Source organism: Jaculus jaculus, chromosome 8 (assembly GCF_020740685.1).
Source record: "Jaculus jaculus isolate mJacJac1 chromosome 8, mJacJac1.mat.Y.cur, whole genome shotgun sequence".
NCBI classification, from domain to species: domain Eukaryota; kingdom Metazoa; phylum Chordata; class Mammalia; order Rodentia; family Dipodidae; genus Jaculus; species Jaculus jaculus.
This window is the reverse complement of record NC_059109.1, coordinates 4,241,837-4,266,979: the sequence shown is the minus strand read 5'-3', so window position 1 is coordinate 4,266,979 and position 25,143 is coordinate 4,241,837. Positions and strand designations below refer to the sequence as shown.

Below are 25,143 nucleotides of genomic sequence, written 5' to 3'. Positions count from 1 at the left end.
CCCACATCCTCAATAAAGTCGCGTCTTGGCGCAAACCAAGCGCTGCGGTGGTTTCTGGGCGCGCGCACGGTGGCAGTGTGTATGGGGGGAGGGGGAAAGCGCGGCCAGGGGACCCCGGCACGGGGAAGAGACCGGGCCACCGTCGGGGGTCCAACCAAATGTCAGCGGGCGCGCAGGATCTAGACGCACCTCGCCTTCACTCCCCCCACTCCGGGAGCCGGGTGGAGCGGGAGGGCCCCGGAGGTCCAGGAAGAGGGAGAAAGGGAGAAGAAATTCGAGAAACAAGCCACTCGGGGAGAACCAGACAAACCGGGTCCGGGCAGGGCGCGCGCAGCCGCCAGGGCGGAGCCGGGTCTGGGGCCCCGGGAGTGTGCGTGCGCGTGTGGCTGGGGGGGAGGCGGGCTCTCGGCGGGAGGGGCGCCGCGCCTCGGTCGCTCGGGGCTCCAGTGGCGGGGTGGGGAGCCCTGAGGCCCGTGCGCTCCAGCTCCACCGGGCGGCCAGTGACGCGGCACCGCCGGGTCCCCAGCACCGACGGGAGCCCGGCCCCCTCCCCCCACAGACGGCGAGTGGGGAGCGAGCTCCGCCTTCGGCCCCGCCCCAGGTGGGAGACCCAAATTACCGCGAGGTACCCCGGAGAGGGTAGGCCCGGTGTACAGAGGAAGGTGATGAGCCCGAAAGGCAGGGAGTGTGTGTGAAGGGTGGGGGGGGGGAGACACCGGGGCGGGCGTAAGACACCGGGAGCAGCAGCCGATCGGATTCCCGGCCGCTGGGGGAGGGCAGTAGGAGCGCAGGCCGGACCCCGCCCCGCAGCTGAGGCCCCGCCCCGCGATCCCGAGCCCCGCCCCGCGATCCCGGCCCCGCCCCCTCCTCCCGCAGCCCCCACCCCCCGCCCCGGCTCCTCAACACAAACTTTCCGTCCCGCTCGCTCCCTCCTCCGCGCCCGGCGCCTCCCGCTCCGGACCGGCTCATTCCCTGCATTCCGGCCAGCCCCCTGCCCACGACCCCCCTCGAAGTTCCCTCGGGGCCCCGACGGATCGTCCACCCCCCCGCACGCCCTCCCCCCCCGAGCTCGGAGCAGGTAAGCCCCGGAGGAGGCCTCCTCGCTCGGGAGAAGTGGACGGTGGGTTGGTTGTGGATGCGGAGCGCGCGACACTCCCAAGGGCGCTGGGTCCCCGAGCTATTGTCCAGCCGGAGCTGGAGCCCCGGATCTGGGTGCCGGGAAGTTTGGAGGGAAGGGGGAGACTATCTCTCCGGGAAGCCCCGCCCACCCCTCCACCACCACTGCCACCCCCCCCTCCTCCAGACCTGGACGAGTCGGTCCCGGAGGCTGGGCAGCCCAGAGTGTCCCCAACCCCACCCCAGCCCCGTGCCTTCTCCCGTCCCGCCGTGCGCGCTTGGGGGTGCCCGCGCGCGACTCCGGGCGCCGCACCACTTTGGAGGGCCTGCCACCCGGGACTCGTATCCGGGGCGCCCTTTGGACTCCCGGGAGCCCGCGCTCTTCCCCGAGTCCGCCGGGCTCCAGCTGCACGCAGGCCTCGGGCCGGGCCTCTCCGCGCCCCGGAGCGTTTGGGCGCGCGGTGCCCGCGGCTGCGCTGGACAGTGCAGAGTGTCAGGAAGCCAAGTTGTGCGCCCGGGTCGTGTTTGTGTGTGTGATTGTGTGTGTGTGTGTGTGTCCCTCCAACCTACCCCCGAGAGGAGGAGGAGGAGGGCTCCCGTTCCCTCCACTTCTGCCGCCTGTGTCGGGCTGGGCACTCAAGGAGGGACTCGGGACGCGGCTGGATTTGGGGCCTCGGAAGCCCTTCTTGAGGTTGGGGGGAGCCTTGTGGTGCTTGAGGGCGGCGATCTCCCCTTCCCACCCAGGCCCCCCGCCCCCATTGTGTGTCACGTTCTTTATTCCTGCCTGGGAAGGGAGGCCTGGGCGCTGCTCTGGGTCTGTTTTCTGACCCAGCCAGGCCCTGGGGCAGTGTCATTAAGACCCTACTGTGTCACCTTTCCTGGATAACCGCCCTGATTCAGGGCAAGGGGGAATGAGGCCTGGGGGAGGGTTTCTCTCTATCTTGCTCTCTCCAGGTAGGGGCAGAAACAGGTCAGGCCTGGACTTGTAGCCCAACCCAGAGGATCGGGATGAGGGCTGGACACAGCTTGAGGGCCGGTGCCCATGGTCGCTCTGTGTATCGGTTCTCCTGTTGCCTAGTTCTGTGTATACATGTCCCACCCCATTGCTGGGGCCCCCAGCACCTCCTGGTTGGGGGAGTCTGAGAGCCAGGAGGGAAAGCAAAAGTCCTAAGAGGTTGGAGGCTTAGCACTCTTGGCTTATCCCTTTCAGACCCCTGTAGCCCCTTCCTGAAACCTTACTTCTCTTGGGGCACCCCACTACCCAGAGGATGGGATTCTGCTCACCATGTGGGCAGGGGGTTGGACAGATGTGTCTTCCTGGTGAGCATGACTGGATGCCTTCTTCTCAGGGAGGGGCTGGGAGCCAGGCCTTCTCCCACCCCTAGGGAGGGAACCATAATTAATGCTGGCTAATTAGCACTTTGGGGCTGGGGAATGGTGAAGCTGGATGGTCGCTGATGGGCAGGAGAGCTTTGAGTCCATGCGTGTATGTGAGCGTCGTCAGCCGGAGCCTTGCGTCCACCTCTCCCGCGAGCTTTGCAGACCCCAGCCCCATCCTGCTAGCTGGAGAAACACTCAAACCCGAGAAAGGGACAGCTCCGGCTCTGCAGGTGAGGCTCTGGTCCGGCTGGGCCTGTCGCCAGCTACGTCTGACTCCTCAGGAGTTTGTTTCCCCCCCCCGGAGACTCCCAGCGACTCTGTCTCCCCATTTGCCTCCCTTCTCCTCCTCCTTCCCTCATGGAAACTGAACCCAGAGGGGTCTGGAGAGGCCGGGTGGGCAAGTGAGCCCAGATGATACAGGGAAGGCAAGCCTGGGATGAGAGGAGCGAGGCCGGCAGTCGTGGTTGAGAGGTGTCCCCAGCAGTTGGGAAAGGACGGGGAGGCTGGGTGCAGTTGGGGGGAACTTGCTTACCGAGGTGGCGGTGGGACCTGGCAGGGTTGGGCGGGAAGGATGAAGTTCAGAAGTCCCTGGCTGGCCACCTCCAGTCGCACTCCCAGAGTCCTACAGGGGTGCCCCCCCAGGGCTCCACGTGGAGCTGGCTGTGATAGAAACGTTCAGTGCTGCCCACCAGCCTCTCAGGATGCTAGGGAGCAGAGGGTGGGATGCTGGGTTCGCAGCGATGGGTGTCAGAGGATGGCACCAGGCCATGAAGGTCTAAGTGCTACAGGATCCCAACTTCTTCCTACGTCCGGTCCAGAAGCTGTGGGGTCTGAGCAGTGGCCCTGTGGACCCTCTGGGAAGCCCCAAGGCCACCACCAGAGCCTGTCTTTCCAACCGAGGGAGTCACCGGGTCACCATCAGCCCCGTCCTTGTGGCCTTTCCTCCCCACCCCGCCCCATGTGTCCATCCGCCCCGGGCTTTTGCTGGAGACCCTGCTGCTGGGGGGGGGGGCGGGGGGGCGGGGACACTGCCTGTCCCTGGACCCTGCAGAGGCTTGGGCCAGAGAACCTCATCCCTGCAGATCCCAGAGCCTCTGTCTGCCTGTGGGGTTTCCTGGAGTGCTGATTGTTTCCTGGACTCCCTGCCAGGCCCAGGACAGGAAGTGATCGGGAGAAATGAAGAGTGTGTGTGTGTGTGTGTGTGAGAGAGAGAGACAGAGAGAGAGAAGCCCTAAGGGACGACCTGTGTGTGGGGGAGACTGTGACTGGCTGTGAGTGGGAGAGGACCTGGGTACACTGTCTGTCACCACATGTGGGGCCGCAGGTACCTGTGAGAAAAGCTACCTGGGGTTGTGACTGACATTCCTGTGTGGGAGAGCCATGGCAGCGGCATGGCAGTGTGACCGGTAATGTAAATCCATGAGGGGAATGGGGACGACTGGGAGTGGGCGCCTGTGAGAAACTGCGCGGGGGGCACCGTCAGGTTGGCATCACACCGGTTGTATCCGTGAGGAGAACCGTGCTTGGCCATCCGTGTATCTATCGGCGGTACTGGCTGTACATGAGGGACATGGATTATGTAATGTCGTGTGTGTGTGTCAAAAGCAGAATGAATGACATTCTATGTGAAATACCATTGTACCGTGGTGGGGCCATGACAGTGCATATGAATGAGGTGGCCTGGAGCTTGTGTGTATGGGTGAGCGTATGACACCAGGGTCGAGTAAAAGGAAAAACGACAGCAAGGGCTGGCAGTGTGGCTGTGGCTGTGGCTCCCTGGACACCGTGCACAGGTGAAGTGGCCCAAGAGGCCACCCCAGGTGTACAGCTCATGTGTTTGAGAAACTGTGGGGTGTGACTGAAATTGGCTCTGTGGGTGGTCACTGTCGGAGAGTGTGTGGGTGACTTCCTCAGGGGCTGTTCCAGACAGGGCGTACAGTACTGTGCGTGACACATTTGGAGACCTGTGATCCCTGTGGAGGTTACGTCTACCTGGAAGACCATGAAAAAGATGCTGTTAAGTACAGAGAGAGATGCTCAACACCAATCAATTGTAACACACAAAAAGGGTTAAAATGAGCCAGGCATGGCCGCACAGGCTTGTAGTCCCAGCACTGAGGTGATGAGGGTGTTGCCAGCCAGGGCTACAAAGGGAGACCCTGCCAGGCGTGGTGGCGCACACCTTTAATCCCAGCGCTCAGGAGGCAGAGGTAGGAGGATCGCTGTGAGTTCGAGAGCAGCCTGGACTAGAGTAAGATCTTGCCTTGAGCACCCCCCTCCGAAAAAAATTGCCATTCTTGTTTGTGTCTTTGTGTTTTTTGGAGGTAGGGTCAAACTCATAGAGATCCTCCTACTTCAGCCTCCCAAATGTTGGGATTAAAGGTTATGCCACCACATTTGGTTTAAAATGGCAAATTTTATATTATATGTATTTACCACAGTATGATTTTTTTTTTTGGTCTATTTTTTGAGGTAAGGTCTCGCTCTAGCCCAGGCTGACCTGGAATTCACTATGTAGTCTCAGGGTGGCCTCAAACTCACAGCGATCCTCCTGCCTCTGCCTCCTGAGTGCTAGGATTAAAGGCATGTGCCACCATGCCCAACCAGTATGAATTTTTTGCTCGCACCTGTGATCCCAGTAAAGGTCTGAGCCAGAAAGATTGCCACAAATTTGAGGCTACTGTTGTGAGTTCTAAGCCAGCAATGTGTGTGTGTGTGTGTGTGTGTGTATACATATATACACACACACACATACATACATATGAGTTAAAAAAAATCAAATTAGGAGGGGGAGTCGCTGGTCACAGTGTGAATGCTCAGGGCATTGGCTGTAACCAACCTCATGAGAGAGACAGAGAGAGAAAGGAATGAAGAAAGCCTGTGTGTTTGCAGGGGACATGGGGACTGTGAATGGCAGAGTTAAGGGTGAGTGGCTGGTGGCAGTCTAGTGGTTGACCTGAGGAGAGGATGATTGTCCTGGTCACCGAGCTAACCGAGTTCTGTGAGACTTCTCTGAAGTCACCCCCCAGCTGCTACCCCCTGGCTCCCTGGAGTTCCACAGCAGCGGGAAAGAGGTGGGGGCAGTTCTGGGAACCAGCCTGCTCTGTCTAGGGGCGGCTCAGGGGCTCCGAGGATGGGGCTCTTCTCTCCCACGGCTCCCAGGGGTAGGGGAGAGGGGCTGGGAGCCTTGATTCCCAAATTGGAAGCACATTAATGATCTAGCAGAGGGGAGGCCCCACCCCCCTCCAGTGGGATCTGCAAATTGCTTCCTCCTGTGGAGATGGAGACCCCGCTCCAGGGACAAGGGTCCTTCCGCCGCCCACAGCCTGGCTGGGTGTGGCACTTGGCAGGTCTCTGGGGAGGGGGTTCTTATGCCTGAAAGTGGGAGAGGCAGACAAACAGGCCTACCCCCCCCCTCCCCTGGCCCATTCTGGTCCCAACCAGAGCTTGGCCATTGGTAGGGTGGGAGCCTCCAGCAGCTGGAGAACAGCTGGCGTCTGTGGGGGCAGGGTGGAGGAAGGCAAAGGCAGGGGGTGGGGAGGCCCTAGAGTCTCTTCTCGGTTGCCCTACCCCTTGGTCAGCCCAGCCCAGGGTGGAGGGCAGGGGGACTCTGGGGAGACTGTGACTTCCTTAATCTTCCCATTTTGGGTGACAGCTACTGCATGTGAGGACCTTTGAGGGCAGGTAGCTACTGGGCCTGTGGGGTGCAGTTAGAGAGGTGTCACCTGCCAATTTGCCTTGTTCCTTTTGTGACCCCCTCCCTCCTCATCCAGGAAACCCACACCCCAGGCCTGGCCTTCCCAGGTTCAGCGGGCCGGTGGTGGTGGTGGTGGTGGTGGTTCAACTCTGGCCTCCACTTCCGCCATTCGGAGCTGTCCAGCCAGTTTGGCTAGCAGGTCTGGCCCTAGGGTGGGGAGTGGGCAGCAAGGGTCCCTTATCTCCCTCGGCCTCCTGGTCCCCATTCCTGACCCTGGCCAGAGGCAACTTCTGACCTCAAGGCTGAGGGTCCCCGGGGAGGGCAGGCAGGCGTGGCCAGCCTGAGCCAGGGTGAGGAAGGACCCTCAGGGTGGGAGAAGGGGAAGGGGCGGGGGTCTGCTAGGGGAGGAGAGGCTGAGCCCAGCCTCCTCCCCACACTGTCCCTGGTCCCCTCTTGGTCTGCCCAGGACCCTGGTCTGGCCGTCCTTGTCCCTGTCTTGCTATTGCCCACCCCTTGCCTGTCACAGCTCCCCCCCACAGTGTCCCTCTCGGTCTTCCTGGGACCCTGGTCTCGCTGTCCATGCCCCAGGCTTTCTCTTGCCAACCCCCTGCCTGTCACGGCTTGGCCTTTCTCCTCCTGTACCCTCACCTCCATCTCTGTGTCTCCACGGAGGGGGGGGACACTCTTCTCCCCTCCCCGCTGGCCAGCCCCTGCTGCCCCCTTCCCCTGTAGCTGTGGCCGTCTCCGAAGTTCACTCCAGGTCCCTTGTCTGACTGCTGCCGGGTGGGCTTCACGCTCTGGGACCCTTGTCTGTCCACCCGCACCCATCTCCCGCTCTTCCCCCACCACCCCATCTACCTCCTGCTGCGCCTGCCAGGGCCTGCTGACCCCAGGGCCTACCAATTCCTTCAGTTAGTCTCTAGATTTCTAGAGGGGACCTAGTCTCTCGCTCCCCCCCCCCACCGCCGCCGTGTGGCACCCTCCAGGCACTGTCCTGGAGTGTCACCGTAACCCCCAGGGGGCCAAGGCCGCCCCTCACTGCAGCCCCGGGAGTAATGGTCATCGGATGAGACCCTGCTGCCAGCAGCCGCCGCCGCCGCCGCCTTTACCCTCGCACGTCCAGGGCTAGGCTTGGGACTCTTGTGCTGCAGTGCAGGGCTGTGTTTTGGGGTGCTGCCTGTGGGTGGGCCTGTGTGGGGGTTCTTTACTGCCCCCCTTCCCCAGGTGGTTCCTGGCGTGGGGGCCCGGGTCACCCCTGCAGGTGCTCAGGAGCCTGCGGAGGGATGGGGGCCCGGCTGTCCTCCGCCCCCTCCGGCGCCCCTCCCCCGGCCCAGCTGCCCGCGTCCCCGCAGGCCCGCCCCGCCCCCGGTCTGTCCCGGCTCCCCGGCTGCTCTGTTCGCCATATTTGGCCACATGCTCCCGCGGGGGGCGGGGCGGGGTGACATCACCCGGAGGGGGGCACGGCCTGCATGTGGGGAGGAGGCCAGAGACTTGGGGGGGAGGCCAGCAAGTTGCTTCAGAAGAAGTTGGGCTGCCAGAGCCCCCCCACACACACATACACCCCTCCCCATGTGCTGGTCTCTGTGAGATGCCTGGGCAAGGAGCTGGGAGAGCTGAGGACTCTGGGAAAGGGTTCTAAACTCATGGTGCCCTTCTGACAGTCCTCATGCCAGGCTAATACATGGTGTGTGTGGGCAGGGGGGGGGCACGCCCAGCCCCACAACGGCTGCCACTTGGGAGCCGCAAGGTCATTCAGTGCCCTCCCTTGCAACTGGCACAACCCCCAGCCCCTATTTCTGTTCCAGACATTCCCCTAAGGGGTGAAAGGAGGCTGGGGATGTAAGTACAGTTGCTTTCTTGTTTTTGTTTTGTTTTGTTTTTTCAAGGTAGGGTCTCCCTCCAGCCCAGGCTGGCCTCGAGCTCACTGCGCTCCTCCTACCTCTGCCTCCGGAGTGCTGGGATGAAAGGCGTGCGGTGCCACGCTTGGCTGTATAGGTAGTTTCTTGAGGTGAGGGAATAGCTGGGGTCTGGGGGAGTCTGTTCGCTCTGGCCCTGACTGCCCACTGGTGGTGGAGAGACATTCCTGGTAGTCTTGGAAGCGTGTGTGTTGTGGGGGAGCGGCCCTTGAGGTTGTTCCCGCCATTAGAGTGAAGGATGACCATGCAGAGCACACTCAGAGCCCTGGCTATGAGATCCAGGACACCTTTTTCCTGCCCAGGCGGGGTTTCCCCTTTGCCCTTAGGTTACCTGGTCAACAGATTGAAGCCACAAACCCTAGGTTCAAAACCCAGTTCTACCGCTAACTTGCTGTGTGTCCTTGGGCAAATTGTTTAACCTCCCTGTTCCTTGGTTTCCTTATCTACAGAGTAGGATTAATAATAGTACCTACCCCATAGATAGAGTTATTATGAGGACAGAATGAGTCATCGTGTGGTAAATCCCAGAACTGGCCCGTGACAGCTGCTATTGCCAGTAGTAGCACTAAGTCTAAATTTGATGTCTAGGGCTGGACAGATGTCTAAGTGGTTAAGGCATTTGCCTGCAAAGCCAAAGGACCTAGGTTCGATTCCCCAGGACCCACGTTAGCCAGATGCACAAGGGGTCACACGTGTCTGGAGTACATTTGCAGTGGCTGGAGGCCCTGGCATGCCCATTCTCGCTCCCTCTTTCTCCGTCAAATAAAGAAATAAAAAATGTTTTAAATTTGATGTCTAGACCTGGCAGCTAAAGCGACACCCATAATCCCACCACCTGGGATGAGAGGCGGCACAAGGATCAGCTAGCTCTAGCTTGGGCTCTGTAGTGAGACCTTGTCTCTAAATAAATAAATAAATAAGGCTGAAGAGTTTGCTTAGTAGTTAAGGCTGTTGCCTGCAAAGCCAAAGGACCTCGGTTTGAGTCCCCAGAACCCACGTAAGCCAGATGCACAAGGTGATGCATACATTTGGAGTCCATTTGCAGTGGCTGGAAGCTGTGGCATGCCCATTCTCTCTGTCTCTTTCCCTCTCTCAAATGAATAAATAAAAATAGAATATTTTTTAAAAGATATTTTAAAAAAAATAATAAGGCAAATGCCAGGCGTGGTAGCGCATGCCTTTAATCCCAGCACTCGGGAAGCAGAGGTAGGAGGATCGCCATGAGTTTGAGGCCACCTTGAGACTACATAGTGAATTCCAGGTCAGCCTGGGCTAGAGTGAAACCCTACCTTGAAAAACCAAAAAATAATAAAAAGAAAACTACAGCCGGGCATTGATGGCGCGTGCCTTTAATCCCAGCATATGGAAGTCAGAGGTAGGAGTTCAAGGTCACTTTGAGACTACATAGAGAATTCCAGGTCAGCCTGGGTTAGAGTGAAACCCTACTTTGAAAAACAAACAAACAAAATAAGCAGGGTGTGGTTGCAGGGCCTTTAATCCCAGCATTTGGGAGGCAGAGGTTGGAGGGTCTCCATGAGCTCTAGGCTACACCCTGAGATTACATAGTGAATTCTAGGTCAGCCTGGGCTACAGCTAGACCCTACCTTGAAAAAAACAAAACAAAATAAGTAAGTAAATCAGCAAGATGTCTGTTTAGACACTCCAGGGCTTCCCGCCCTGCATGGGGCTCTGGGCTTCAGGGGCTGTGCACTGGGGGACAGGCTGGGTGCGGTCCGGATTCCTGGGAGCACCCAGAGCTCAGTTCATCCCCAGTCCATCTGCCGCGTGGGCCGTCTGTGGCTGGTTTAAGGGCCGCAGTGCAGCGGGAGCAGGAAGTGGATGGGGGAACGGGCCAGGCTCCCGGCCAGCCTGCCAGTGCTGCTTGGTTCTGGCTGCGCCCCACTCACCTTAGGCACCTTGGCCGGTTCTCCTTAGTTACCTGTAGGGAAGGTGGGAAGCATGCCTTTGTGTGTCAGGGCCTTTCCGCTCCTGCAGCGGCCTCTGCAGGCCCGTAGTGTTGCTGCCGCTTTGGGAGTAAGGGGTGGCCGCCCCTGGCCCGACATCTCACTTCGCTAACCTGCCACAGCCTGCAGCCAACCTCTAGAGCTGCAGACACTAGGGCTAGCTAACCTCTTTATGTCCTGTCATGTGCCCCCTAGGAGCCTCAGTTTTCCTCATCTGAGTAACAGGTACATCAAGGCCTGTCTTGAGTGTGGGTGCAGAAAGAGCTGTGTGAGTTTGCCCGCAGAACTTGTTTGTTTGGGGGTTTGTTTGTTTGCTTGTTTTCAAGGGAGGGTCTCACTCTAGCCCTGGTTGACCTGGAACTCACTCTTTAGTCCCAGACTAACCTTGAACTCAGAGATCCTCCTGCCTCTGCCTCCTGAATGCTGGGATGAAAAGTGTGCTTCACCATACTTTTTTTTAAGATAATTTTTATTATTAACAGAGAACGAAGGAGGGAAGGAGTGAGAGAATGGGCGTGCCAGAGCCTCCAGCCACTGCAAACGAACTCCAGATGCACCACCTTGTGCATCTGGCTTACATGGGTCTTGGGGAATAGAACTTGGGTTCTTTGGCTTTGCAGGCCAATGCCTTAACTACTAAGCCCAGTTTTTGTTTTTGTTTTTTTTTTTTTTTGAAGTAGGGTCTCACTCTAGCCCGGGCTGACCTGGGCTTGCTCAGGGTGGCCTCGAATTTATGGCAATCCTCCTACCTTACTGGGATTAAAGACCCGGCTTTGTTTGTTTGTTTTTGAGGCAGGGTCTCACTCTAGCCCCAGATGACCTGGAACTCTGTAGATCTAGGCTGGCCTTATGCACTGATCCTCCTACCTCTGCCTCCCTAGTTCTGGGATTAAAAGGTGTATGCTATCTTTAACTGGCTGTGTAGCTGAGGGTGACTTTGAGCTTTGGATCCCTCTGCCTCCACCTCTCTAGTGCCAAAATTACAGTTGTGTGCTATCAGTCCTAGTTCGTGTGGTGCTGGGTGTTGAACTCAGGACCCTGTGCATGTTAGGCAAGCACCCGCTGAGCCACATCTGACTTGCGCTGCCTGTTGAGTGCCCTCAGCCTGCCACTCAAGTTGGTACTTCTGCCTGAATTTATTTATTTATTTATTATTTTTGTGGCAAGCCCAACAGACTGGCCTTTTTTAAAAAAAATTGTTTATTTATTTATTTGAGAGCCACAGACAGGGAGAAAGAGACAGACAGAGAGAGAGAGAGGGAGAGAGAGGGAATGAATGGGCGCGCCAGGGTCTCCAGCCACTGCAAACAAACTCCAGATGCGTGCGCCCCCTTGTGCATCTGGCTAACGTGGGTCCTGGGGAATCGAGCCTTGAACTGGGGTCCTCAGGCTTCACAGGCAAGCGCTTAACCGCTAAGCCATCTCTCCAACCCAGACTGGCCTTTTAAGGTGTGAGAGAGTATGTGTGAGAATGAATGAATGAATTGGTGCGCCAGGGCCTCCAGCCACTGCAGTCGAACTCCAGACTTGCATGCTACCTTGTACACATGTGACCGTGTGCACTTGCGTCACTTTGTGCGTCTGGCTTACGTGGCACCTGGCGAGCAGAACGTGGGTCCTTAGGCTTCCCTGGCTAGCACCTTCAGCCCTGTCCAGCCCTCATTCCTGCATTTTTAACTCTCACAACCCCAAGGAGATCAAAGCTCAGAGAGGTAAAGTGTCCCAGCCGAGGCCACGGGGCTCTGAACACGCCTGGCTTCTGGCTGCCTCGTGCGGCCTGGAGCCCCTGCCCCCGGGGTAGGGGTGTGGTGTGGTAGATGACTGGGGTGGGAAGACCCTGCCCTAACTCTCGGTGTCTACCCTTGCTGCCCAGGCTCTGGCCGCCCAGGGGGCTCAGACACAGAGCCCAGAGCAACCAGCACAATAGCGTCCAACAGCTGGACCACCAGCAGCAGTCCCGGGGAGGCCCGGGAAGATGGGCCCGAAGGCCTGGACAAGGGGCTGGACAACGATGCCGAGGGCGTGTGGAGCCCGGACATCGAGCAGAGCTTCCAGGAGGCCCTGGCCATCTACCCGCCCTGTGGCCGGCGCAAGATCATTCTCTCAGACGAGGGCAAGATGTACGGTGAGTGCGGCCGGCCAGGGACCACGACATTGGCTCCGCCCCGACCCCGCCAGGCCACGCCCCCGCCAGGCCACGCCCCCGCCCCGCCAGGCCACGCCCCCTGCTCTCTGCCCCTGGCTGGACCGGTTGGGGTAGTCCTGGCAGGCGAGTCTGGACGGGCGGGCGGGCTGCGTGTCTGGAGCCTCCTCCAAGTGCACCTCGCAAACAGGCCGGCCCGGGCCGCAGCCCACACGCGCGCGCCTTGCCTGGCCCGCCTCTCCCAGGCCCCGCCAGCTGGAGGTTTCGGGGTGACTCAGGGGGCTGAAGAAACTGGGTCACTTCAGTGTGCTCCAGGCCTGGTCTGGGAGAGAGGGTCCTGCCTGGCCTTGGGAAGCCAGCCAAGGGATGTAGGGACTTGTTCTCTTCCCTTCTAGGCTGGCCTCCCCCCCCCCCAGCCCTCCCCCCAGAAGGGTTTGTCCCTGCCTGTCCTGTCCCGGGATGGCTCCCCACCCTGGCCCTTGGGTCTGGTTCCTTAATGTGTGGGAGCCCCGGCTGTGTGAAGCAACCCCACCTTCCACCAGCACCCAGGACTGGAGGACAGAAGTGGGCACTTGGGAGGGCTTTCCCACCCCTTGGCCCCACCGCTGGCCATACTGATCCTGGACACCTGAACCCCACTCGCGGGCAGGCAGGTGTTCTAGGGTACCTCAGTGGGGTGGGGCTGTCTGCCCCCACTGCTCCCTCCCACACAGTAGGGCCGCCCCAAAGGATATTTTTAGATGGGGTGTGGGGAGGGCATGGGCGAGGGAGAGGCAGTGGGGCCAGTTCTGTCATCCCAGAGGAATTTGGAGAATGTGGCTGTTCTGGGGAGGCCAAGGGGTTGGGGGGACCAGTTGCACATCCCAGATGCTGCCATATACCCAGAGTGTGCCCAGAGAACCACCTTGCCTGCCCTGTTTTCCCAGAGACTCTGGTGTTGAGGAGAGCCCTCACCCCAAGGCTCACAGATAAGTTCACCAGTGACCTGGGGGTGGCAGGCGCGGGAACTCTGGCTATCAGCACAGGGGACATGTCGGAGGCCTCTTGCTACTGCCTTCCTGGCCTCTCATCACTAGAGAAGGGAAGGGACTTGTTGAGGACTCCCCATGACCAGGAGGGAGTGGGGACACACCCTACTACAGTCTGTTCATCTAGGCTGGGACCTGGGGCCCAGGGCAGGACTCCGCGTCTCATGGGCAGACCCCTCCTTACACACGCACGCTCAGCCTCTGGAAGTGAAGGGCCCCATGAAGAGTGGGCCTTGGACTGCGCTGCCATGCTGCCCCCAGCCCACTGGTCCTCTGGTCCTCCTGTCTTCGCGAGGTCTCTACAGCCCATATTCACCCTCCCCTGGTGGACATCCCCCGCTAGGTCCTGGAGGCGGTGGAGTGGGACTGCTCATGTAGCCTGGGAAACCCATCCTGCAGAGCAGTGGAGGACCAGGATCTAGAGCCCCATCCGCTGCCCACTCCTCGCTGACCCCTCCCTCTGCTCTAGGTCGAAATGAGCTGATTGCCCGATACATCAAGCTGAGGACTGGGAAGACGAGGACGAGGAAACAGGTAGAGAGCCAGTCAGTGCTGCAGTTCCCTCCTCCCGCCTCCCCCAGAGCTGCCCCCGCCCAGCCCATCATCCCACCGTCTCCCTGTCTCTCTGAGGGACGACTTCCCGTGCCCTGCGCACAGCTCTGCCCAGTGTTCTGGAGAGGTGCCCCTTGTCCTCTTGACTGCCCACCCATTCCGCCCATGACGTCCTTGGGTTCAGGGACCACAGCAGAGGCTTACAGGGGGGACCCCTGACTCAATCAAGGAGACGGACGAGTGTGAAGTTGGTGGAGAAGCCAAGATGAGGGTGTGCTGGGAAGGACCTGGAGGAGGTGACATCTGAGCAGTGTCTGGAAGCAGGCAGGGAAGGGAGGGAGCCCGCCAGACTGGGGAAGTTAGATGTACGGCTAGCCACTGGGTTGCCATCCTGAAGGTGATCAGTGGCGCGCATGCATAGAACAGCATGTGCCCTGAGCCCTGGTGTATTGTGGCTGACACACCATGAAACCGCCACTCATCCCCATCATGAGGTGCCTCACTTAGGCCCACTCGGAGCCCACTCTGTGTGTCCCTCCATTTTTCTTTCTTTCTTTTTTTTAAGTTTTATTTATTTGAGAGAGTCAGAGAGAGAGGGAGAGACAGACACCAGGGCCTCCAGCCACTGCAAATGAACTCAGATGCATGTGCCACCTTGTGCATCTGGCTTAAGTGGGTCTTGGGGAATCGAACCAGGGTCCTTTGGCTTTGCAGGCAGACGCCTTAACCGCTAACCGCTAAGACATCCCTTCAGTCCGTCCCTCCATTTTTCTACTGAGGGAACCCTGGCAAGGAGAACTTAAAAAACCTCCGCAGTTGGCCGGGCGCGGTGGCGCACGCCTTTAATCTCAGCACTTGGGAGGCAGAGGTAGGAGGATCGCTGTGAGTTCAAGGCCACCCTGAGACTCCATAGTGAATTCCAGGTCACCCTGGGCTAGAGTGAGACCCCACTTGAAAATCACACACACACACCTGTGCAGTGTCACTGGGCTGGCAGGAGGTGGGTCCAGAATTAGTCCTGGGCAGAAGAAAGCTGGCCAGGAACAGTATTGTACGGAGGAGGGACCCGCAGAACTGAGAGAGGAAAGGCATCATCTGGGAGCATGGTGGGCAGGGTTCCCAGGCAGCAGGGATTCTGGGAGAACAGAGCAGGGAGTGGGGGGCCCAGCTGTGGAAGACGCGGCTCTGCACCCCATGGGAGGCCAAACAGGAGGTGGGGTGGGGCAAGTGGGAAGTGACTGGGTGAGAGGAGTGGGTTGAGCAAGTCGTATCTGGTAGGCCAGGGAGGAAAGCTGGAGGCTGACTCAGCCCACAGCGACAGTGTGGAGGGACTGAGATCTTACACTCGCTTCCCCAGAGCCCTGGGTACACACAGGACAAGACGCACCTTTGCCACCTCCGTCCCAAGGCAGGCTGTGGGTCTCCTGCCCAGTGTGGAAGTGGGAATGATTTGCCCATCATTTGATTGCCACCCACCTGAACTCCCTTCCACCCAGATCTGCTGCTATGGCAAGCTTTGAGGTACTCCTGTGGTCTGGGGTACAGAAGGAGACTCCCACATGAGGCTCTGATCCCTGAACCTGGGCCTCCTGGAGATGGTTAAAAACATGGACTTAGTTAGGTGTGGTGGCACATGCCTATAATCCATCCCAGCACTCGGGTGGCAGAGGCAGGAGGATCACCATGAGTTCAAGACTACCCTGAAACAATTCTAGCCTGGCCTAGAGTGAGACTTTATCTCAAAAAAGCAAAAAGATGGACTTGTAGGATATGGTGATACACACCTGTAATTCCAGCACTTAAGAAGCTGAGGCAGGAGGATTGCCATGAGTTCGAGGCTCATAGTGAGTTAGATTCCAGCCAGGGCTACAGAGTGAGACCCTGTCTGAAGCCCCTCCCCTTGCCCCAGAAAGGGAGTTCACCCCTATGGTTTATATACCAGCTCTCCCAGCAACAGGGTTACCTTGCCTCCCAGCCTTAGCTCCTCCACCACTAAAGTAGCTAATATGTGGACTCCTTGAGCCACGGACACATCGCCCCAGCCCAATTCATTAGGCTCCTAAAACAGAAGCCACGTAAGTGTGCAATTGTGGTTGTCACTGCTGTCATTGCCACTGTGATAAGCCACAGCTGCCCCGAGCACAGAAAGGAACTCTCAGCAGGTCACACCTGTGTTCATGGGACCCTGCATGTTAGTCTGAGGAAGGGGAGAGGTCAGTAAACGGAAGAGAGGCCTGGGCTGGTCAGAGGTTAGGCACGCACTCGTCCTCATTCTGAAGCTGCCTGCATTGTGCCTGCCTTGGACAGGGCTGCCTGCCCTAGACTGCACCAGCCAGCTGTTGGCCAGCTGGGGCCTGTAGTCCAAGGCTCCTATCACTTCCAATGGCGGGACGCCTCCAGTTACACTCTTTGGTAAAACTCAAGTTGTTTTTTTTTTTTTTTTTTTTTTTTGAGGTAGGGTCTTACTCTGGTCCAGGCTGACCTGGAATTAACTATGCATTCTCAGGGTGACCTCAAACACACAGTGATCCTCCTACCTCTGCCTCCCCAAGTGCTGGGATTAAAGGCGTGCATCACCACACTCAGCTTTTATTTTACTTTTGGCAAAGATGTGCAGTTTTAGGCTATTTATTTGAGAGTCTAGGGAATGGGCACGCCTGCAAATGAACTCCAGATGCATGTGCCACCTTGTGCACCTGGCTGTATGTGAGTACTGGGGAATTGAACCTGGGTCCTTAGACTTTGCAGACAAGTGACTTAATTGCTAAGCTATCTGTCCAGCCCCTGTTTTAGTTTTTTTTTTTTTTTTTTTCTCTTCAGATACACGCAGCAATGCCTAGCAAATGAGGTGCCTTCAGATTGACCAGACGCTATTGAGAGTTAGCCCCTAGTGACTCCCAGCTGTCTCGTAGTTGGAAGGTGGTCCAAATGGTTTAAAGGTGGCCCAGTGGAATAGCTTGGGGGTAATATGAAAGGGCCCTAGAGTCCGACAGCCTGGGTTTGAATTCTGTCTACCTCTGCGTCCCTCTGGCTGTGTGACCTTATATATGTAACTGAGCCTCTCTGGGCTTTGCTTCGGTCATCCGAGTCAGAGGTCCAACAAAACCAAATGAGCGGGGCGCTGAAGTGCTGGGAGCATGGCTCCTGGGCTTGGCCCGCGGTTCCAGGCCGGGAGACTGAGGGAGGAGTGCCAGCGAGGTGTAGGTCAGCAGTGTTGGGCCGCTGACCTCCCCACACGTGGTCACCTTTGAGCCAACAGTGAAAACAAAAAAGCAGGCTGTTTCTTTGTGGGGATGAAACAACTTACAGTGCCAGGGAGATGAATCGGTGGCCCGGAGCGCTTGCTGTGCCCCGGAAGCTACTCACGGGCCAGCTAGCCTGGTGGTCTCTGGGACCAAAAGCAGTAAGCAAGGTGAGAGCTAAGACCCCAAGGTTGCCCTCTGGCCTGCGCAAAAGTGTGTGTGCGCGTACCCACACGCACAGGCGCGCGCACACAAACACACACCAGTGAAGCCTACAGCAGCCTTGAGGGCCTTTGGGTTGTCCGGGAAGACTGTCTTGTGAGTCTGAGACCCATGGTCTGCTCCTAGACCACGCCATAGACCAGGCATGAGCTCAGGTGTGCTCAGAGACGCGGATTCGCCTAAGTTTGACCTAGAGGCTGCAGGGATCAGATTGCTAGGGAAGAAATGCAAGTGAGCACGTACTATGTGCATAATTAGAGGAGGAGGTGGGGAAGCCTTGGGAGCAAGGATAAGGCTGGCAGTCTGACGAGGCTGATGGGAGGAGCCGGACAGTGGCCTGGGGTGTGGAGCCTTTGATGAGGATGTGGCCTCAGCACACATTTTAGTGGCCAGCAGGAGTGTCAGGGCCATTGCTAGCAAGAAAATCATGTCTCCTCTGAGGACAGTAGCGGGGATCCTAAGTGCTGGAATTAAAAGTATGTGCCACCATACCCAGCTATCTCCATATATATATATATTTCTAACAGACACACAGAGGGAGAGAATGGGCATGCCAGGGCCTCTAGCCACGGCAAACAAACTTCAGATGCATGTGCCACTTGGTGCGTCTAGCTTTATGTGGATACTAGGGAATAGAACCTAGGCTGTTAGGCTTTGCAAGAAAGTGCGATTAATTTCTGAGCCATCTCTCCAGCTCCAGTCACCTCTTTTTGGAGAGAGGAAAAGACACCCTCCTCTGTGCTGGGCATGTAGCTTGGCCAACAGGACCGGAATGCTCTGGACAACCTGCGCAGTTGCACATGTGGTGGCCTTTGAGGCCACCGCTCTCTTAGTCAGTACAGACCCACAAGAAACGTGAGTCGGCGATACCAATAGCTGTCTACCCACAGGCACGCCGTGGCTCCCCCATTTACACTTGGGTCCCCAGAGATGAGGGCTGGGGATACTGCCTGCCTATGCCCCCGACCCTGTGGCTGCACCTCCTCACTGTCTGTGTTTTCCTCTCTGGTGGGGCGCGGGGCGGCCCCTAGGTGTCCAGCCATATACAGGTTCTAGCTCGGAAGAAGGTGCGGGAGTACCAGGTTGGCATCAAGGTATGTTGGGCACCTGACAGGGCCTCCAGCCCTCCCTTGGCCTCTTCTGCGCACCTCACCCGCTCTCCACACGCAGGCCGTTCTCTGCCTCTACTGGCTCTTGGGCCCACTGCCCCTCGTTCCTGGCTGCAGTTCTCTTCTTGCCGCTCTTTCTGCTCTCTCCTTTTTTTTTTCCCTCTCTCTCTCTCTCTCTTTCTCTGCAGGTGTCTAGCCACTTGCAGGTTCTAGCCAGGCGGAAATCTCGGGAGATTCAGTCCAAGCTGAAGGTATGGGCCCCCCGCCACTTGGCCTGGCCGTACCTGGCACCAGGATGGGGCTGGGGCACTATGAGAGCGTCTGGGACACAGGTGTCGGCCCCAAGTTCAAAGGTGATGTCAAGCTTCACAGGGCCACAACCTCAGGGACTGACCTTGTAGAAGCCAAGGGGACAGCCAGGCAGTCAGTGAGGGACAGAGGGACCGATGGAAGGCCGCTGGGGTCTGTCTGTCTTCTTCAGTCCTCTTTTTCTTCCTCCTAACTGCTGCTTGCACGGGAACTTGAGGTGGTCGAGGAGGAGGTGGGGGAGGTGGGAATGTCAACTGGCAGCAGAGGCTGCTCTGGCGAGGGAATCTGTCTGGAGTTCAGGAGCTGGCCCCTTGGCATCTGCGTGACTTTTGTCTGCTCCCAGCCTCAGCCTCACTGGGGCACTCAGAGCTGGCAAGCAGTCCCTGGGTGGAGGAGGGTCAGGAGGGCCCACACCTCCTCTCAGTTTCCTTGGGAGCCAGGTGGGAGGTGGGCAGAAAAATATGTGCATCCTCCCCAACTGAGCCTTCATGTGTATTTTTCTTCTAACCCACCCATCTTCCTCCTCTCCTTTACAGGCCATGAACCTGGTAAGTAGCCCGGGCTTGGGGGGGGGCGGGTAGAAGGGCATGGAGAGTGCTTGGGGAAAGGCAGGAGAGTCCGGGCGCAGGTCACTTGCTGGACGTGCCTCCCAGCGCAGCAGGAAAACGAAAGGAGCCAGGCGTGGTGGCACACGCCTTTAATCCCAGCACTTGGGAGGCAGAGGTAGGAGGATTGCCATGAGTTTGAGGCCACCCTGAGACTCCACAGTGAATTCCAGGTCAGCCTGGGCTACAGTGAGACCCTACCTCGAAAAACCAAAAAAAAAAAAAAAAAAAAGGAAACAGAGCTCAGCGAAAGCCTCCAGAAAGCGGGTGGTGAAGCGAGCTTGAGTTCACAGAGAAATCCCGCGGTGGCTGGCAGTGGCAGGAAGACTGCATAGGCGCACAGCAAGCATAGACAGTGGTGCCAGGTTAGGGACCGAGGCAGTCACATTTCTCCCTGTGGATGGTGGTCAGAGAGAAGACTGGGGCCCAGAGAACAGTGGACACTGTCCCTGGTAACCATTCAGCAGCAGAGCTGGGGCCGGACTCCCAGATCCCTCAGGGCCCAGGCCTCACAGGGCCCCTCCGTTCCCAGGACCAGGTCTCCAAGGACAAAGCACTCCAGAGCATGGCGTCCATGTCGTCGGCCCAGATCGTGTCAGCCAGCGTTCTGCAGAACAAGTTCAGCCCGCCCTCCCCCCTGCCCCAGGCGGTCTTCTCCACCTCCTCCAGGGTACCAGTGGGCTTGGGAGGGGAACTGGCGCGGGGGGAGGGGTGGTGACTCGGGATTCCTAGGTACTGAGGCTCTGGCTTTGTCCACCGGCAGTTCTGGAGCGGCCCCCCTCTGCTGGGACAGCAGCCCGGACCTTCTCAGGAGTGAGTATCATGCTTGCCCTCCTCCACTTCGCCCTCTTCCCTCCCCCAGGGCTCGGCCAGGTCTCACCCGCAGTTGGCGAGGTGGAGGGACATGTGGGGAGCAAGGGTGCGGACTGCTTCGTGAGGGCCTCAGCGGAGGGGCTGGGGGACCCCAGTGAGGGACCTGGCGGGAGGCGAGGACACTGCTGAGGGTCTCAATCTGGCTGTGCTTCTGTCTGCAGCATCAAGCCCTTTGCACAGCCCGCCTACCCTGCCCAGCCTCCCCTGCCACCAACGCTCAGCAGTAAGTGTCCCTCAGGGGTGCCTGCCCGTTCGCCACCCTTGGCGTCTGCCCCTCTGCTCTGCTCATCCGGGGCCTGTGTGTGCTTTGATGCGGGGGTGAGTGGCCGCGGTAAAGGTTTGGAGCTAAGCTTGCTTCCAGTAATCTGGTAGAAAACTATGTATAGCCACAGACATTATGTAGCCCAAGCTAGGCTTATTCCTAGCTTATAAGGATGTAGATACAGTTAGAAAATTCTCTAAAAAGGCTGGGCATGTTGGCACATGCCTTTAATCCCAGCACTTGAGAGGCAGAGGTAGGAGGTTCTCCATGAGTTGGAGACCGGATTGAGATTACATAATGAGTTCCAGGTCAGCTTGGGCTAAAGCGAAACCCTACCTTGGGGAAAAAAAAAAAAAAAAAAGAAACTCCATAAAGAAATAAATCAGGGAGCTGGCTAAATGTCTTAGCGGTTAAGGCACTTGCCGGCAAAGCCAAAGGACCCAGGTTCAATTCCCCAGTACCCACATAAAGCCAGATGCATAAGGTGGCACATGTGTCTGAAGTTTGTTTGCAGTGAGTGGCTAGAGGCCCTGGTGTGCTCCATTCTTTATCTGCTTCTTTTTCTTTCTCTCTTGAAAAAATAAATAATAAAAATATGAAAAAAAAATAGACCAAGGCTGGGGAAATTGCTCAGTGGTTAAAGGTACTTGTTTGCAAAGCCTGCCAACCCCAGCACCCACATAAAAGCCAGAGGTACGAAAGTAGCTCATGTGCCTGGAGTTCCTTTGCAGTGGCAGGATATCCTGGTGCACCCATTCTTTCCCTCTCCTCTCTTGCCCTCAAAATACATTTTTTTCAAAATAAATATTTTAAAAAGAGGGCTGGAGGACTGGAGAGATGGCTTAGTCATTAAGGCGTTTACCTGCAAAGCCAAAGGACTCTCCAGGACCCACGTAAGCCAGATGCATAAGGTGGCGCATGCATCTGGAGTTAGTTTGCAGTGGCTAGAGGCCCTGACATGCCCATTCTCTTTCTTTCTCTCTCTCTCTGTCTCTTTCCCCCTCTTGCTCTCTAAAATAAATAAAAAAAAAATTTAAAAAGGGGGGTACTGGAGAGATGGCTCAGTGGTTAAGGCTTTTGTCTGCAAAGCCTAACAATCTGGGTTCAATTTCCCAGTACCCATGTAAATCCAGATGCATAGTGGCGCATACATCTGGAGTTCATTTGCAGTGGCTGGAGACCTAGTGTGCCCATTCTCTCTGTATCTCTTTTGTTTCTCTATCTCTGTCTATCTTAGCTCTATTTCTCTCTGATTGCAACAAAATAAAAATATTACAAAAAAGAGCCTGGAATGGTGGTGCACACCTTTAATCCCAGCACTTGGGAGGCAGAGGTAGGAGGATCATTGTGAGTTTGGATCTACCCTGAGACTACAGAGTGAATTCTGGGTCAGCCTAGGCTAGAGTGAGACCCTACCTTGCTAAACCAAGGAAAAAAATAAGAAAAGAAAGAAAGAAAGAAAAGAAAGAAATAGACCAAAATCTTCACAGGGATATGGGTGGTGGGATTCTGAGCAGTTATTTTTGCCTTTCACATTTCTGTGTTTTGTGTGTGTGCGCACGCGTGAATGTGCAGGCCAGCGGTGGATGTCAGCATTCTCCCTCTATCGCTGTTCATCTTATTTATTTATTTATTTATTTTGGTTTTTCGAGGTAGGGTCTCACTTTGGTCCAAGCTGACCTGGAATTCACTCTGTAGTCTCAGGGTGGCCTCAAACTTCACGGTGATCCTCCTACCTCTGCCTCCCAAGTGCTGGAATTAAAGGCATGCGCCACCATGCCCTGCTTAATCTTATTTATTTTTAAATGTAAATTTATTTGTGAGAAGAGAGAGAATGAGGAGTAGGGGATGGGTGCCCCAGAGCCTCTTGCTACTGTGAACGAACTCCTGATACATGTATCACCTTGTACATCTAGCTCCACGTGGGTACCGGGTTATCAAACCCGGGTGCCAGGCTTTGCAAGTGAGCCCCTTTAACTGCCAAGCAAGCCATCTCTCCAGCCCGTCACCTTATTGAAATGAGTCTCTCAGTGAACCCAGAGCTCACCTATTTGGCTGATCTAGCTGACAGCCAGCAAATCCTGGAACCTTCCTGGTGGCCACAATGCAGGGACTATAGGCATGCACCACCACTTCCCATGAGTTCTGGGGACCCAAACTCGGGGCTTCGTGCTTAAGAGGGTGGCTTACCTGTTGAGTCACCTCCCTAGCCCTTCTCTGTATTTTCTGTTTAAACGCATGTTATTAGTGGCACAAGGAACATGTCCTGTGTGTAGCCCAGGGCCACTGCTATGGTTTTGTAGGTTGAACACTGCATGGACGGACGCCCATCTCAGCCCATGCCCCTACTTCAAAAGTGACCCCGTGTTCTGGGCCCCACGGTCTCGTGCAGGTCAGGCAGTCCAGCCTTGCTGCCCACTGTGCCTGAGCAGGCCTTCACCTTGCCCTCCCAGGTTATGAGCCCTTGGCCCCTCTGCCCCCAGCCGCTGCCTCGGCACCTGTGTGGCAGGACCGCACCATCGCCTCCTCCCGGTTGCGGCTCCTGGAGTACTCCGCCTTCATGGAGGTGCAGCGGGACCCTGACACGGTAATGTGGGGGCGGGGTGCCGTGCCCTCACGGGAGACTGTTCCCAGATCCAGGAGCCATCTTGGGGTCTTGAAGCACAGGCACGCATGCTCAGCATCCTGACCCTGGCTCTTTGTCCAACTCCACAGTACAGCAAACATCTGTTTGTGCACATTGGCCAAACGAACCCCGCTCTCTCAGACCCGCCCCTGGAGGCCGTGGATGTGCGCCAGATCTACGACAAGTTCCCGGAGAAGAAGGGGGGCCTGAAGGAGCTCTACGAGAAGGGGCCCCCAAATGCCTTTTTCCTCGTCAAGTTCTGGGTGAGGCCCCTCCTCTGCACCCCAGATGGGCAGCTCCTTGCCCTGACCCCGCTCCTCCTCTGTGGCCTTCGGGCTCCCCGGCGGGGCCGAGGTGGGGAGGCAGGAAGCCGGTCATCTGGTTCCCTCTTCCTCAGGCTGACCTCAACAGCACGGTCCAGGAGGGCCCTGGTGCCTTCTACGGGGTCAGCTCGCAGTACAGCTCGGCCGACAGCATGACCATCAGCGTCTCCACCAAGGTGTGCTCCTTCGGCAAGCAGGTGGTGGAGAAAGTGGAGGTGAGCAGGGGCCGGCGGGCCGCGGGGGCGGGCAGGTCCGGGACAGCCGGTGACATCTCCCTGCTCCCCAGACGGAGTACGCCCGGCTGGAGAACGGCCGCTTCGTGTACCGCATCCACCGCTCGCCCATGTGCGAGTACATGATCAACTTCATCCACAAGCTCAAACACCTGCCCGAGCGCTACATGATGAACAGCGTGCTGGAGAACTTCACCATCCTGCAGGTGCGCGTGCGCGTGCGCGGCGGTGGGGGGGAAGGGGGCGCGGTGGGGGAGGGGCGTGGTGGGGGGAGGGCGCGGGACGGGCAAGCCCTGCCCAGGAGCAGGCTGTGCTCAGCCCCAGCCACCCACGCCCCTCGCCTTGCTTAGCTGAACCCCTTGATCTTCCTCCTGTCCCCCCAGGTGGTCACCAGCCGGGACTCGCAGGAGACCCTGCTCGTCATTGCTTTTGTCTTCGAAGTCTCCACCAGCGAGCACGGGGCACAGCACCACGTCTACAAGCTTGTCAAAGACTAGGGTGCCCTTGTCACCCTCCCCCACCCCAAGGATGATGGACAGGCATCGTCCACACACTTGCCTGGTCTCCTCCGGGTCCAGGTTGAGGGCTCATCCACCTACAGGCCGGGACCCAGGTGGCCTCCCTGGGCCCCCCACCCCCCCGGCACACACACGCCCTGCCTCTGCTGTGCGCTTTACTGAGGGCGAGAAGAGGACTCCTGATGGGACAGCCCACCTGGGCACTGACCCACGAACACCTGGATCCAGCTGGCCTTGGCTGACCTAAGAAGCGGGGATGGGAGAAACCTATGGGCTCCAGTGCCTGGCCTCTAGCCCCCAGGGGAGTGTGATGGGCAGCTGAGGGTAGAATGGAGAGCCAGGGAAGGAGGTGGCCTGCGGAGGCCCCAGAGCAATGTTGGGGCTGAGTTGAGGATCGAGGGGCCCAGACATCTGTGCACCTTCTGGGCATCAGTCTGATGCTAGGCCCTTGCATAGCCGAGCAAGCATGGGTCTCTGAATCACACCAAGCGCAGAGATGGAAGCTGGGGCCCAGAGGCCGGCCCAGGTTCAGCTACCTCCCAGAAGCAGGGCTGCTCATAGGGGAGAGGGCTGGACGGTCAAGAGACTGGCCTGTCAGGATTTATCTGGGCTGGGGTCTCCACAAAGCACGGCCACAACTAGGCAACCTTTCAACCCCCAAACTCCTCCAGGGGTGGGCAGGAGAGCCAGCCCAAGGCTTGGAGAGCCCTAGATAGGTGCTCTTAGAGCTGACCCCACATCCCCCAAGGGCCAACTGGCCTGTCTGCAACCCCCCTCCCCCGGGTATTTATGAATTCCATATGAAGTACTGTGCCCCTTCCTCACCCTGCCCGAGCTTACTGAAGTTCCTCACCATTCGCATACTGCTCAGGCACCTCCAAACCTCACCTAGGTTTTATAACGTGTATTATATATATATTTTTGTGTATTTTTAAAATCCAGCTGTGATGGGTTGTATCGTAAATGTGGCTCAGGGTAGGGGCCCCTCAAGGCCTGGCTCCTGCTCAAAAAAAGAAATTAAAGCT

The 25,143-nt window shown here is 57.7% G+C and overlaps 1 protein-coding gene across 1 annotated transcript; it reads left to right on the top strand.

The window, feature by feature from the left end:
• Positions 1 to 158: 158 nt before the first annotated feature.
• Tead3 (TEA domain transcription factor 3) lies at positions 159 to 25,143 on the top strand. The gene is made up of 14 exons (XM_045156081.1): positions 159 to 662; positions 988 to 1,078; positions 11,947 to 12,198; positions 13,714 to 13,778; positions 18,292 to 18,354; positions 19,215 to 19,226; positions 19,816 to 19,953; positions 20,047 to 20,096; positions 20,318 to 20,379; positions 22,872 to 23,005; positions 23,134 to 23,307; positions 23,442 to 23,582; positions 23,654 to 23,806; positions 23,984 to 25,143. Exons 1-14 carry the CDS (start codon positions 159 to 161, stop codon positions 24,095 to 24,097), a joined length of 1,953 nt encoding a protein of 650 aa, XP_045012016.1. The 3' UTR covers positions 24,098 to 25,143.

Coding starts and splice junctions, on each gene's coding strand:
- Tead3 (XM_045156081.1), top strand. CDS start 159: ATGTCAGCGGGCGCGCAGGATCTAGACGCACCTCGCCTTCACTCCCCC. Junction 20,380..22,871: donor CCTGCCACCAACGCTCAGCA/GTAAGTGTCCCT, acceptor TTGCCCTCCCAG/GTTATGAGCCCTTGGCCCCT. Junction 23,006..23,133: donor TGCAGCGGGACCCTGACACG/GTAATGTGGGGG, acceptor CCAACTCCACAG/TACAGCAAACATCTGTTTGT.